The sequence below is a fragment of the Furipterus horrens genome, unplaced genomic scaffold (genome assembly GCF_987537825.1).
Source record: "Furipterus horrens unplaced genomic scaffold, mFurHor1.1.pri manual_scaffold_1, whole genome shotgun sequence".
In the NCBI taxonomy this organism is placed as follows: domain Eukaryota; kingdom Metazoa; phylum Chordata; class Mammalia; order Chiroptera; family Furipteridae; genus Furipterus; species Furipterus horrens.
This window is the reverse complement of record NW_028327171.1, coordinates 213,368,569-213,384,030: the sequence shown is the minus strand read 5'-3', so window position 1 is coordinate 213,384,030 and position 15,462 is coordinate 213,368,569. Positions and strand designations below refer to the sequence as shown.

Sequence of the window (15,462 nt, the reverse complement as noted above, 5' to 3'; positions counted from 1 at the left end):
ACCGACTGGGCAGGAGGGGCTTGGCAGTCCTGAAGACCAACGCCCAAAGAGACAAAGCCCTCCAGCAATTTTGGCACGAAGATAATTGTGTCAGAGCTGGAAACCCTGAGAACAGGCTGTAAATGACTCCGTGACTCTCACTGCTGTAAACTTCCAGCACCTCCTCCGGGCGCCGGTCCTTTCTGGTGGTCTCCCCCCCTTGCTTTACACTCACCCAGGTCCTCCCGGCCCCGCCTGCCAGGAAGCCCCTCCCCCTGGGCTCTCCCTGAGCCGCCCTCCCCCTGCCTCCCTCTCTGGCGCCTGATCTGCCCCCAAGGGGGCGGGCTCCCTAGGAACCCCGAGGAGAGCAGGTCTTTCTCTCTCTAAGCTCCAGGCTCAGGGGGCCAGCATGACAGGTGAAAGGTTGCATTTCCCCTGTGTTTTTCCTGGTGTTCTTTCGAGCCAGTTTATCTTTCTCTTATACTGGGGCGACCCAGATCTATAAAAATTTGTGTATTCTTACATGTTTGAACTGCAGTCCCCTCAAAGTGCTCTCCATTGGATGCCATACACCTACAGAGAGATTTTACCCACTGCTCAGGACAGTTTTGATCTCGTCAATTTTGATGCCTTTCAGTGCTTTCTGCCGTGTTTTGCTTCACCTCTTCCACGTGGGCAACACGTGTCCCTTTGAGGACCTTTTTCATCAGGGAAACAAAAAACGTTGCTCTGGGGAGATCTGGTGAGTAGGGAGGGTGGGGTAGGGAGTTCGTGCTGTTTTTGGTCAAAAGCTGCTGAACACTCAGCACCGTGTGGGCAGGCGCCCTCGTAAGTCACCCGTCATGAGATGGGTGAAGGTGTTGAAAGTGAATCAAAAAAGATTCACTGGAGCCAACGCAGCCTCTCACACCGCCAGCCGGGCCCTGATCCAGAGGGTTCCTAGAGCTCACCCAGCGGGGGGTGTCTGGACTGCAAGGGGCCCGCCCTGCAGAAGATAGATCTGGTTTTTGGGGGTCACCCCTCGTATAAGTGCTGCTTATATAGTAAAGACCTCATCCCTTTGCTTGTAGTATTATAAGTAATTTTCTAGTTTTTCATTTGCTTAACTTGATGACAACTTTGAAATATAGAAAATGTTCTTTATTTTTAATTTCTGAAAATTTTTTAAAGTTAAATGTAAATCAGGTAATACACAAAAATGGTCTTCTTGTAAAAATTTAAAACAATTTGAATAAACTCGTCCCTTTCTGTTAATCTCCCCCAAGCTCATGTTGAGAGAGAGGGGAAGGGAGGGACAGAGAGGGAGAGAAGCATTGCCTGTCATACACACCCAGCGGGGGGCCAAACCCACAACCCAAGCATGTGCCCTCACTGGGAATTAAACCCTCAACCTTTCGATGTATGGGACGACACTCCTACCAACTAGCCACACTGGCCAGGGCCTGAACTAGTCTCTTGGTCTCTTTTCCCAACCCTAATGTCCTCCCTCTCCTGCTGAAACCACTCAGGTTCTGAACTTCTTCTGTGGAATTATATCTGCTTTAGTCTTTTTATGAGTTCGCCTTTTCTTTTCTGCTTAGAGACCTTCCTCATCCTTAGGTCATATAATTATTCACCTATATTTTCTTTATATTCTAAATCTTGAGGCCAATTGGAGTATATGAGAGTAAGAAATGTGAGATAAGTAACCATTTTCTAGTCTTAATATACAAGGTCTGTCGAGAAAAAGTCCAGCCATTGTTAATATAACAGTTTGCATGACATTGATGTCACGTGGCAGCCAAGGAAAGTGGACTGGAATGCGCATGTGTGAACAATGATGACTTCACTGTACTAGTCAGTGGGGGCGGTAGACACTGTTGAGTGATCACGTGTACTCTGGCCATTTCATTCAAAATGACTGACCGAGTAGAGCAATGCATCTGCATCAAATTTTGTGTTAAGCTTGAACACTCCTCTGCAGAAATTATTCAGATGACTCAGAAGGCCGCAGCTATGGGCACCTGGTGACTGGCATCTTCATGACAACAATGCGCCAGCTCATTCATCACATCTTGTGCAGAGTATATTGGCAAAACATCAAATAACCCAGGTGACTCAGCCCCTCTACAGCCCAGATTTGGCACCCTGCGACTTCTGGCTTTTCCCAAAACTAAAATCACTTTTGAAAGGGAAGAGATTTCAGACCATCAGTGGGATTTAGGAAAATACAATGGGACAGCTGATAGCGATTGGAAGAACTGTGTGAGGTCCCAAGTGCCTACCTTTAAGGGAACTGAGGTCTCATTGTCCTATGTACAATGTTTCTTGTATCTCTTCTTCAATAAATGTCTCTTATTTTTTATATTACATAGCTGGATACCTTCTGGACAGGCCTGACATGCTGGAGCCACAGCTAGGTTTTCTAGTATATCAATCTGCCAGTTTTTGTGCTGACACCACACGAATTATTGTGGCCGGAAATATACTTTAGTGTATTTACCACCTCTGCCACAGACATGTTCTATATTAACTTTTTTTTTTCCATTTCATCCTTGAAGTTCAAGGGCCTCTCAGTAAGCATCCTCCTTCACCAGACTACTACCAACTCTTTTTCTCTTCTCTCTAAAATAAATTTTCTCTCTTAAATTCCTTAATGTCTATAAGGTATCATTATTCTTCTAGTTCCTCTGGTTCAAAACCACCACCAGTTATTTATAACACAGCAGCTCTCTCCACAACTATTAACTCTTTTGTATCTTCTCCCCATCTTGAAACCTGTAGTTCTCAGGGTGAGAAGTAAACTCCCAGTCAAAGGAGGACAAGAAACCTCTTGCCCACTCTTTTCCTTATTTCCCTGTTGAAATTTTTATGTTACTGGAATATCATTTACTCCGATTTTTAATTTTTTTTAATTTTTATTTATTGATTTTAGAGAGAGGAAAGGAGAAAGAGAAAAACATCAATTTGTTGTTCCATTGGTTGATTCTTGTATGTGCCCTGACCTGCAGTTGAACCTGCAACCTTGCTGTATTGGATGACGATGCGCCAACCTACTTAACTACCCGGCCAGGGCTACTCTGATATGACTAAGAAAAAAAACCTCATGGATAAAATAGAAACATAAGTAAAACAACAGTGGGATACCGAAGGCCATAAAAAGCAGAACTTTATATCTTAAATGTTGTCTTAGAAACTAGTAGTGTAGATGTACCTATGGGTATTTTTGTCTGTTTCTCTATTTTTAAACTTCATTTTGAAATAACTGTCACCCATAAAAAACTATAAAATGGTACAGTGAGCTCCTATGTATTCTTCATCCAGTGTTCCTCAGTGATAACATTACATAGCCATAGTATATTATCAAAATCAGAAGTGGACGTAGATTACAACACCATTAACTACTGTTTCACCTGGATAATGTTCTAGAATTGCCCTGAGGGTTAATTTAGGGAATAACCATGCAAAACAGCCATGTAAGCCACCAGCTGCTTTTCAGCTGTCTTGTTTACGGTCAGCCAGCTGCTTTTCAGTTATTTTATTTACAGTCTGATTCCGTCAATGTGTGTTAAGAGCAATGAGATGTTGAGCAAAGAACAAAGGGTAACAAGGAAACTAGTGAACTCTCTCGTCAAAGCCAGCTCTACAAAATGTCCTTTTGTTCCTTCTGACAGATATTTCCATGGTCCCCAAGTAGCCAACTGGAAGTTTCACGGAATAGCGGATCGCTTGTCCTGTTTGGTATGTTCTGTCTCCAGTTTTACCCTGTTTCCAGGGGAGGAGCCAGGAGTCAAGTCAGGCAGGGGAGGGAATCCATAGCCTCTGCTGTTGTTACAAGTCAGAAGCAAACCCTGTCACCCTCCCCTGTGGCTTCTGACTGGGACAAAGGAAATAATGTGAAGGAGCAAACTGACAGCAGCCATTTCTGCCAACAGTTACTAATATAGCATAGAACTTGAGGTTCTCTTTGTCAGACCAAGCTAGTGCTGCCTTAGAAGTTGTTTCCCATAGTTTGATGTCGGACCTTGCTTGAGGCAATATTAAAAGTGTATACTTATTATAAGGTGCCATTGATATGACAGTGATGCATTTCAGGGTCTTCTGCTTTAAAAAAGGAAAAAAGGTAACTTTATGAAGACATCAAAGGAATTCTTTTAAGAGAGAGGTCTTGTGCAGTAGGGAAAGATATATTACAGTGACATGACGGATTCTGGCTTTTTAGGGGGTTCAGTATCTGAAATGTGAGTACGTCTAAATGGTGTATAATCTTTAGAAGCTGGTGTCATCTGCATGACTGGAATTCTTCCCTATCACATTGAAGACTTACCATGGCTGTGTCCTGCCTTAAGAAAGCACAGTAACAGAAATTCACATACAACTCAAATTAGAGCTTTAAGTATTAATATTAGAGAAAAGTTACTCGTTTATAAGATAACTCATTTGGTACCTTTAAAACAGTAAATTGCTACAGAGCTTCGTAAATCACTTAATTTACCAAAAAAAAATCTTTATTTTAACATGACTGTTTTAAATTGCAAAAACTAAGTTCACCTGCATTAAAAAAATAAAAAATTCTCTCTGAGCTCTTATATTAAGGCATGTCACAGAAACTTAGATGTGTTACCTTCTTCCAGCTAAATGTGTGCATTCAGATAACCAGCAAACAGATATACTCATTTATTTTTAAAAGCTAGGAAGGCTCTAAAAAGTAGTATGAAAATATAAAGGAGACTGGCTGTGCTATCTCTTTCTAATAATATCCCACTTAAAAATTATTTCTTGGCATTTGGTCAAGTTTCATGATGATAAAGCTAATGATCTTTGCTTCTTTGGCACAGCTTTAGGAATGTGCCCCCATTTTGAATTTGTAGCATCTTTAAGTGATATCCATTTTGCAAAGTTTATAATTCTAAACTGTTCTTAAAATGGCAGGAAAGGATTATTTCTAGAATCCGATTATTTTTTTAAGTAGATTAAAAATAAGATTCAAGAGCTAGATAAATAAGAACTGTACTGTAACTCTTAAGACAGCAATTTTCAACCTTTTTCATCTCATAGAACACATAAACTAATTACTCAATTCTGGAACACACCAAAAAACTATTTTTTGCCAATCTGACACACCAAGAAAAAAGGTATAATTTTGATTCATGGCTATTGCTGTGTTAGCTGTTGTCTTTTTATTATTTGACAACCTAAAGGAGAAGAGGTCACTGCCCCAGACTAAATAGTCAGGTACTGCATGTTTTAAAAATTCTTGTAGTATACGGGTTGAAAATCACTGCTCTAATACCTGTTATAAGTGCCATGAAAAAGAGATAAATTAGTTTGAACTTTACAATGTAGAATAAAAATAAAACACTGATTTTAAAAATTAGTCCTTTTCATGCCCTGACTGGTGTGGCTCAGTGGCTTGGGTGCTGGCCTGCAAACTGAAAGATCATCGGTTCGATTCCCAGTCAGGGCACATGCCTGGGCTACAGGCCAGGTGCCCCTGGTTGGGGGCATGAGAGATGCAACAGATCGATATTTCCCTCCCCTTCCCCTCTCTCTAAAAATAAGTAAGTAAAATATTTTAAAAGTAAAAATAAAAAAGATTTTTAAAATATTAGTCCTTTTTTGCCTTAATTCAAACAGTTCTAAATGAAAATTCTTCCTAAGAAAATATACCCTATAAAAAATTAATATTGGCTCTCTTTATATAGAGTACCCTAAACCTAGTAATTTCTAATAATTGTTCATTCTTCTTAGTCATATAACCCAAAAGAAAAAGAAAAATCTTTGCTTAGTACCTTCAGTACAATGGAAAAGTTACTGATGGAAGTGACCAAATGCCAGGATCTCTCAGCCAAAGATTTCCCAGCTTTTGCAGTCAATTTAATGAGAGGAAACACCTCTGCCCTCAAGACTCCCAGAATCCAATTAGGAAGTCAGTAACTAATACACAAAATGCCTGCTCAAAGCACTGCGAGAGTTCAGAATAAAGGGAAATGTTATGGAGAGCAGTATTAGAAAATCAGACAGGAAGTAGGGATTGGGGAGAGGCCGTCTGGCAAGTGGAAGCTGATTTTTAAATGTTGATTAGTTTAGGGAGGTAGGGTTATAAAGTCTGTTTTAGCCAGGAGGTACAAATATGTGGCCTGGTAATTCTGCCCCTGTGTTTCACAAAGCTGCTCAGGCCCTGGCTGGTGTGGCTCAGTTGGTTGGAGCATCATCCTGTAAACCAAAAGGTCAGAGGTTCAAGTCCAAGTCAGGGCACATGCCTGGGTTACAGGTTTAGTCCCTGTTCGGGGCATGTATGGCAGGCAACCGGTCGATGTTTCTCTCCGTCTCTTCCCCTTTCTCTAAAATCAATAAGCATATCCTCAGGTGAGGATTAAAAATAAAAAAGAATTGCTTTTCGAAATGAGCATTCCTGGGCCCCTGGAGAGATTCTGATTAAGTAGGTCTGAACCGAGGCCTTAGAAACATCTTTAACAAGATCATCAAACCACACTTTGTGAAACAATGGACTAGAGATTGAAGGAGAGAAATTAATTGGGAGACTATTACATCAACAATATAAAAAAGAGAAAATACCTTAGGAGATATAGCTTAACAGCAAGTGCCAATAGTAGGGGGAAAAGCTGTTGTTTTCTAGTGATTTTCTTAGGAGTCAGGCAGATCTGGATTCAGAGACCACTGCAGACGAAGTGGTCCCAAGAGTCTCTGAGAAGGTGCCACAAGCCAGGGCGGAGGGTGCGGGGAGCAAGAGCACTTGGGCGGGTTCTCAGGCAGGAGAGATGATAGTGGGCTGGAGAAACAGAGAGGAGTCCGTGGTGGCCAGGGCCTTTTGAGTGGGGGGCCTGTGAGTGTGTTGTTATTTAAGTACAAAGGAAAACGGATTGACAGTTAATTTACAGTTTTAAGAAACCACTTCCTTCTATGAGGAGAATGGGGAGGAGGAGGCAAGAATAGAAGCAAGGAAATCCATCAGGAGGCTGATAGAAAGATGATAAAGAATTAATAATAATAATAATAATTAACACACCGCTTACTCAATACCCAGCCACTGATCTAGACACTTCGCAGGAAGCAGCGCGTTTAAGTGTGCAGTCCAGGTAGCACCCTCTCACTCTCCCAAGCACCGCCGTTTGGATGACACGTGACAGGGAACGATGCATCAGCCAGTTACCACGTCCAGAGGAGCTGAACAGTCCAGCGCAGCCTTCCCCTCCGCCCATCAGTTCCGGCCCATTCCGTGGAAGCCGGGGATCAGCACAGCTCCTGTAACCCAGTGCTGAATGAAGTAGGAAACCGGGACTCTCACCCCTGAACTTCCTGAGCTCTGCCTTTGTGTTCCCTTCGGCTCTGGCTCTGGGTTCTGTCTCTTTTTCTGGTACCTTTTCTTCTTTTACTCCCTCCCTGGGTCTTCCTCTCCCTCTATTTGCATGTGTTCTGTTTCTTTCCTCTGCCCCATCTTTGTCCTCCCTCTTCCCTCTTCCTACTCTCTTCCCCGCCCCTAATCTCCCTCCTCCTCCCTAGCCAGTGAGGTACTGGCATGTGCAGTGGAGCTGTTCTGTCTAATATATAAATATGGATGGTGACCGTCTCCATTTAAAACGAATTAAGACTCCAAGAGCCAGTGTACTCACTCCAAAATGCTTCTAGATGGTTGTTACAAAATATTGTAAATCCTTTATCTCAGTTCCTGCATTCACATCTCTTGAGGAAATTTACCTAATGCCCCATTCACCTAACTGGTTTCTTCCAAACCCACGCCTTCCCTCCCCTCCACACGTGCCTCCTCCTCCTCAGGCCTGTCCCTAGCTCCTGCCTTGCGCGGAACCTAAATCATGCCAGACCACGTGTATTCTTTAAAACAAGAGGACTTATGTAACCTTCCGTGGTGAGCCCAGTGTCTCTCCTTCTTCCATGTTTACCTACACTTACTTTCCTCTCTTAATCTTTCCTGAGGCTTGACACTTACAGACTACTGATTTTGCTCTGAAGTTTATGGTTTCAGATCGGAAGCTTATTTTTAAGATGCTCTTACTTTTACATAGGAAAGTGCTTCTTTTGTCTGCCCGGCTGCCAATAAGAGGCTACCAAGGACAGCTCTCCGCTGAGCCAAGGCTTCCCTTGGTAAAGGAGCGTTCCTTTGTGCTTGTCCTGTGCATAAATTACACGGAGGTTTTGTTGTGGTTGTTGTTTAGGAAATAAATGACAGGTTTATTCAGGGGTCTTAGAGTTTGGAAACACAAATAGGCAAAAATCCAGACGTGTTCTAAGAAGGAAGGAGTTGTGAGCTCTTACCCTGAAGTCATATCCTCGAGGCTAATCAGTTCTGCTTTTGACCGGTATGCTGATCAATTGAATGTCAGGTGGTCTGGAGGATGGATGCCAGGTATTCTGGTCCTGTAAGACCTGGCTGACCCAGAAGGTGGTATTTATAAATAGTCCTCCAGCACCCCCTCCTTAAAGCTTGTCCACCTAATCCTCTCCTCTCTCAAGATTGGAAGGGACTTGACCTTTGAGTCTCAAAACTCAGGCTCTTTTCCTCTGAAAAATCTGGTTGGCAAAAAGCTGTTAAAACAAAAATGTTTTCAGCCAGATGATTACCAGCCATCAAAGCTTACCATTTGTTTCCAACATTTTTAGCCAAATTTGCTTCCTCTTTAGAGAATGAGCTTTTCTATTTTAAGACACCTACTTCAATAATGTTTATTTCTTTTTCCTCATAAGCTATCACGGATTTGTATTTTTGTGATTTATAAAGCTGTTCCCAAATGGCTGCATTTCTACCACGAGCTAAGAGCTTTTCTTTTCACCCCTAAAATTACAGAGCTTGGACGGATTCTCAGTAGCCTCTGTCCCACCCTCGTTGGCTGGAGCTGTGTTTTCAGTTCTGTGACTCTGAATTATTTATCGAGGCTTCTCTTTCGGCCTTGGGCTAGTGGCAGTGATGCTCTTCTAGAAGCTGCTGGGTCTGACCCTGCTGTTGCTTTGGGAGGGAGCTCCTTCAAGGCTTTTGTCGCGGAGGTGTTGCTAGAATGCCTCACTGGAATGTGAGCCTGGAACTCCAGAAGTAGTTTCAGGTTTGTTTAGTTTTTTTGTTTAAGAAAGTCTGGCGTCCACTGTGGCTGTATTCGTACATTAGAGACACCTGTAGAGAGCACGGAAGGCATGGACAGAGGAGGCTGAATGAGAATTGTGTCTTCTGAAAAGCCTGGGCTTAAGTGTCTGAGGCTGTTCCGTTTAGATCCAAGCCCAGAGTAGACAGACTTGCCAGAGCGGTGGTGTCTGGTGTTTCAGTTCTCCAGGTGGGGAAGGTTTCCCTTAACACGGAGACCCCAGGGCGGGCACGCACACTTGCAGTGATCAGAGCTGTGAGGTATGACCTAAGCAAGTATGTATACTTTTGACTTGCTTTGGAAATTAGTTGTTAAAAAAAAAAAAAAAGTGGAGTTTAGAAATATGAAGCCGAGGAGAGAAAACCGCGGAGGGGCCGAAGAGCAGCGGCCCCTGGCGGTCTCCGAGCACAGAGGGAGGTTTGTTAGGACGGCGCACACCGGGCCGAGAGGGGCGGGGGCGGGTTCGTGCAGGGGCACGCGGGCAGGCCGGGGGCACGGGGAGCTGGGGCGCCCGTCACGTTCACGGCCTTCTCCTGGGTCGCCTTGGATTGTCTGCCGTGGCTTTTCCTATCTAGCAGCAAAATGCAGAAGGCCTCTCCCCAGAGGGTTGGGTGCAGGGCCGTTGCATACAGAGCGCCTGTGTTATAAAAAGCTGTCGTTTGGGGCTCTGCACTGCACGCTGCCCAGACAGTGGGCAAGGCTGAAGGCTCTCCGGGGCGGTGAAGGCCGACCTGCAGCGGGGCACCGGGGCCTGCAGCGGGGGCCGCACTGCGGGAGAGGCCAGGGACGCGCGAGCTCCCGCCCGGCACTGGAGCGCCGTGGTCTGACTACAGCTTCAGGGTCCACAGCTAGGGGCCCCGGTGTCCGAGCCCAGGGCGCGTGCCTGCCTCCACTGCCCCAGGACCGGGAAAGAAGGTTCTGGATCTTTTGCTGCTATAGTCAAAGTAGTCACTGCCTCCCGTTGGGGAAGGGAGGCCGCAGAGTGCCGTTGGAAAGAGGGTTTGTTTGCTAGGTAGGAAAAGAAAAGACGTGGCTGTATCAGCTCTCTGCAGCTCAGTCTCTTCACAGGTATTAACCGTCTTTCTCGCGCTAAGCCTCCACGCAGAGTTAATATTAATTTCCCTTTAATGCTTTATCCATTGTTTCTTTAAAAATAAGCCAAAAAAATCTTGGGTCATTTTCAATTCAGTCTTCATTTTTATCAAAGTTGGATGTGTACATTGTCTACCCAGTTTCTGATGAAGAGCATGTCCTCCCACTGCTGTTTTCTCCTCCCCAGAGAAGGTTATTTTCAGTTCTTTCCAGCTGATTTACTTGGTATTTATCTTGATATTTCTAAATAGCACACTGTGACCCTGTCTTCATGTTTTTTGTTTTAGGCGTCATTTATTGACCTGCCACTGTGGAAAACAGTTCTGTTTCTTCTCAACGCCGTACACCTGAGCACGCGCGCACACTCTTCTTCCCCGGGCTCCCGGGGCGGTGGCGCGGAGTCCGGGTTTCGTTGTGACGACTCTGTGCGCGCCCTTTGCAGGGAGGCCATGCAGCCTGCTGTGACCACTGCTTGCTTCCAGCACCACCTTTGATATTTTCCCCTGATGTTAATAGTTGTCTTGCGTTTTTATTCATTTGCTTAGGTTTTCTGTACTTCTCACTGATTTAATCCTCACATCTCCCCTAATTGTATAATTCTACTTTCCATATAAACACAGTCTATGAATTTCATCTTCTGAAAAGAAAATCTCTCCTTGATCATTCTGACCTGCTTGTGTCTGGGTCCCCAGTCACCGTCCAGGCCTGCTAAAGAGCTATTACTCTGGGGTCTTCGTCACCGTCACTCTGAAGACACTGTCACCTGTCTCTGGTTTTAGGTCCCTTGTTTTCTGGATCCGGTGTCATCCCTTCCTTGGTGTTCCCTGTCATTTTGAAGGAGCATATTATCGTTGGTTTCTTGAGAAAGTATATTTTATTTTATTTTCTTTTTTTTAGTTTTAGTTTTGGGAATCATTTCCCCGAGAATTTCAAAGGCATTGCCCCATTTTTTTCTGTCCTCCAGAGTTCCTGTTGAAAATTTTTTTTTCCCCATTCTGATTTTGACTGTTTATGTGACCATTTGTTTACTCTCTGGAAGCTGCTCTTTAACCTTGACATTCTGCAAGTTCACAACAGTGTGACTTGGGCACTTGCTCAACCCTTTTAATCTGGGGGATTTTCTTGAATTAATTCATTGATGACTTCTTTGGTTTTTTTCTGTTCCTTCTCAAACTTCTGTTAGTGAGATGTCAGCCTCCTGGACTGATGTCCAGTTTTTGGATCTTTAATCTCCTGCTTCCTATCCTTGCTGGCCTTTCCTTCTGAAAGAGTTCTTGGACTTTGTTTTCCAGCCTTTGCCTTGAGTTGTTTGGGTCTGCTATCAAAGGTATACTTTCTAGTCGTCTTTTTTGTTCCCTGGGTGTTCTTTCTTTTTAATTGATATTATTGACTCATTTATTGTATAATGAACAATACATAAGCTAGAAAATATAATTACTTCTGTTAGAAGGTGTTTTCTGACTGAAAGAAATTATCAGTTGACCAGCCTCAAAACTTGTATCTTGAGTCAGAGAACATCACCTAAAATAAACAAAATTCAACTGTATATAATTTTTAGTGTCTATAAGGGTTATGTTGTCTGTTGTTTTGTTTGTTTTTAATGCTCCTTTTTAAACATTTGTATCTTCCTCTGTCTCTTTTTCCCTTTGCGTTGTTTTTTTCTCTTTGTTTTGGGCCTGTCTTTCATAGTAAATGCTTTCTTGCGTTTCTGGTGATCCTTGGCCATCTCCCCAAGAGCAGGCCACACTGCAAAGCTGCTTGAGAGCCCTGGACTTGGGAGTGGAACTTACAGTGTGGTCTGCACTGTACAGAGATCAGCCCGAGTCATTTTCTGGGGCTTCTCATGCCTGTCGCTTTAGGTCTTTTATCTTGGCCGGTCAGATTCCATTGGAAAATTTAAATCTGCACTGTCCATTTTCTACCTCTTTCTAGATGTGTACAGTCCTTGGGTTCTTAAGTTGTAGATAAAAACATCTCCTCTGGGTTGTATGCACCTTTCTTTCGATGTCATGTGGACTCTCCTACATTTCTACTTGCTTACGTGGCTCTTAGCCATTAGGTCAAGGACAAAGTAGGAGTCCCTTTTAGTGTCTTCCTTTCCTCAACATATCTGATCAGAAATTGGATGAACCTTCGGGATGCTGAGACAGGGAAGATACTCTGGCAAGGAACAGAAGACCTGTCCGTCCCTGGAGTGGAACATGAAGGTACTCTCCAACCCTGTGTCTGTCCAGGGCTGTGATGACTGGGGACAGGGCCTAAGCAACAGGGAAGAAGGTTAATGCAGACCTACCAAGAGGGTGAGCCCTGGCGGCACAGCACATTAATTCGCATGTGACTGAGATTTCTAGTTTCCTTATTAGGGTTCTGTCTCCCACTTCCCAAAACGCACTTTGTCTTGAAATGGTAGCATTAGAATATACCCAAAGATATAAACTAAAATCTCAATTTTCCTTTTTCCAAAATAAAAGTCGCATTTTTGTCTCCCTGAACTAAAAGAAAAACTAAGAGGTTGAAACCAACAGAACAGAGCAGAGGGAAGGTGCCCCTCTCCTGTTGAGAGCAGCTGAGTAAGGCCCTTAAATGCACTGCCTCTCAGGTGTCGTGAAGATCTTTCAGTCACATGTACTTGACCAATTAAAACGTGTAATTCTGTTACTAAGGCATTCGCTAAAGTTTCACATAAATAATGGGCTCCCTAAATCAGCTCCCAGAAACCTAAAACACCATAGTCATGTGACGTTTTTCATTTAGACTGGCTTCAATATTTCTTTTTCTTTACCAGCCCGTGTTCCCAAGAAAATTCTCAAGTGCAAGGCAGTATCTCGAGAATTGAACTTCTCTTCAGCAGAGCAAATGGAAAAATTCCGCCTGGAACAGAAAGTTTACTTCAAAGGGCAATGCCTAGAAGGTATTCCATGCCTGAAATGCAGGTTTAGGGTGACAGGGACAAAAGGCCAGACCCAGTGAACTATAAAGCACTTCTTTGATAACATTCATTTTGCAGCTCAGTTTGTGACAAGATTCCTCTACCCTGCAAGATCAGGGACCCCCAGTGAGAACAAAGTTGTCACTACAAGGGGCTTTGAGCCCAACAAAAGGGTTTCTGACACTGGGCCTGGGGCTGGTGCCTGCTTTGTCACTGGCTTGGTATTGTAACATGGTCACAAGGGAGCTGCTGACCAGGGCCTGGCACAGTGCTCTCCGTAGTCTCATACTGGTTTGACTGGCAAGGCCACTCCACACTGAGTTTTTGCCATGAAGTGTAAGCGTGCACATATGTGTCTTAGGGCTGAAATTCCAAGTGAAAAGTCCTATTCTGGATTTCTGTTTATAATTTACACCCAGCCTACTTCTAAGCAAACTGCTTACACTGTGCTAGCCCGCCAGCCTTAGTCCGTTAGACCCCAGGGCTTAGGGAACAGGCCTCCGGTGTGGCTCAGAGGACAAGCCCCTGGGGTCCTCGTGCATGCCTCTGCCCTGGGAGGTTTCTGATGGCTCATTGGTGGTTCTCGGGGTAAAAAGAGGCTCGCTTTAAAGGAGGGGGAGGAGGAGCCTTGAGACACTGTCTGGGATGCCCACTGACCTGCTTTCCCTTCTCCCCTCAGAATGGTTCTTCGAGTTTGGCTTTGTGATCCCCAATTCCACAAACACCTGGCAGTCCCTGATAGAGGCAGCGCCCGAGTCCCAGATGATGCCCGCCAGCGTGCTAACGTGAGTGAGCAGGCCGCAGGAGTTGTGGGCTGTGTCTAGAAGCAGGCATTCCGGGCAACGGGGCTTGTGGTCCTGTTCAGCGAGCGGGCAGCCTATGTTGAAAATGAGGGTAAAAGAATATCCAGGGGCATCCAAGTTTATAGGGGACTGGTTTTTGTCATATGAAAAAGACAGTGTGATAGAATGGAAAGGATAGACAACTTTAGATTAGGCCTTTAGAATAAATTCCTGATTAACCCTGACTAGCTGTGTAATCTCAGATAATCTACTTTACCTCTCTGGGCCTTATTCTTCTCTCTAAACATAGAATCAGTCATTCTTTCACAGAGGTGTAGTGAGGGTGAAGTGAGGCGGCATGAAGGAAACTGCTATACAGTACATGTGATACTAAATCCCTGCTGACTTCCTTTCCCAGTCGCCAACCTGCTGGGACTCTACTTTGTTTACATGGCCTTTCACAGAATCTGGCAAAGTCCTAATTCTGTTTGAGAGGATAATGTCTGGTTATAATTTTTCAGAGGTTAGCCTACCATTTTAACGCAGTGCTTCCAGCTCAAAGAATTATTAGTTTGTCGTTTGTCCAAAACCACTGTCAATAGCTGCCTATCCACCATTTTCTCTCAGGAGAAGATACTAGTCTTTCAGAGGTTTTAGTAATAATGCCCAGTAATGACTTATTCACAAAGATAATTGTGTAATGTTGGGTCATCTCTCTAAACAGTTCCTTTATGAAAGCCACATTGAATTTCTAAATAGAGATTATAAATTTTTAGTTGATTTTTAATTACAATAGTAGGTGTTTTATATTCTGTAAACCATTCAGATCTTGAATTCCTTATTTACCTATTTTTAAATTAATTACCAGCAAAAATGTATCTGCTGGCTATTAATTAGCCTGGGAAAGTTCGGTTTAATATGTAGAAGGCATTTTTTATATTTTATTAAGCTTAATTTGACTTCTTAGCCAGGCCTGATTTCTTTTAGGTATTAAAACCAGTAAGTCTATGATAACATAATTTAGGTTATTGAAGTCATATATTACTTTTTAGAACCCCAAAACAGTATCTCTGGTGCCCTTAACTTGACCAGTCAAAGTGGTTTGGTTTTGAAACACTGAGGTATCTACGAAGCAAAACGAAATTCTACTCTGCCCAATACATGCCACAGAAACTGACCCTGGCCAACATGACCGAGTTGAAAGGGCTGAGCTCTGGGCAGCTTGAAAGATGCAGTTGGCAGGAATCTGTGGATGGTTTCCTCACGGAGCAGCCATAGGGAAGGGTCCTGCTTAGGGAGGAGAGTCTGATTGGCCCCGATTACATCCTCTGTCCGCCCCTTCGCCAGGTGAGGTAAGGGCCACTTGATTGACCCATGGACTGGAGATGGGTGATTCCCCCAAAAGAAGAGCAGAGTGCTATTACCCAAAGTGAGGAGAACAGCGGTGTTGTGGGGGAAAGACCACCCCTGCGGTCTGTAGGTTTTCATGTGTGTCAGAAGGTCGGTCATATTTATGAGCACCCCTGTGTGCAGAACACTCTAGCAAGGGCCTTAAATGTACCAAGGCTTAAGACAGATTGCTGGACTC

At 43.9% G+C, this 15,462-nt stretch overlaps 1 protein-coding gene and 1 long non-coding RNA gene across 2 annotated transcripts in view; both read left to right on the top strand.

The window, feature by feature from the left end:
* Positions 1-15,462, top strand: part of PDE6D (phosphodiesterase 6D) — a 39,517-nt gene that overhangs the window by 23,258 nt on the left and 797 nt on the right. The window contains exons 2-4 of the mRNA XM_090284976.1: positions 12,282-12,370; positions 12,949-13,074; positions 13,772-13,877. Of these exons, the coding sequence (XP_090141102.1) occupies positions 12,282-12,370; positions 12,949-13,074; positions 13,772-13,877 (321 nt within the window). The remainder of the gene's footprint in view (positions 1-12,281; positions 12,371-12,948; positions 13,075-13,771; positions 13,878-15,462) is intronic.
* On the top strand, positions 3,346-12,273 carry LOC150022789 (uncharacterized). The gene is made up of 3 exons (XR_016512491.1): positions 3,346-3,699; positions 7,007-7,246; positions 11,853-12,273. It is a non-coding gene; the product is annotated as an uncharacterized LOC150022789 (long non-coding RNA).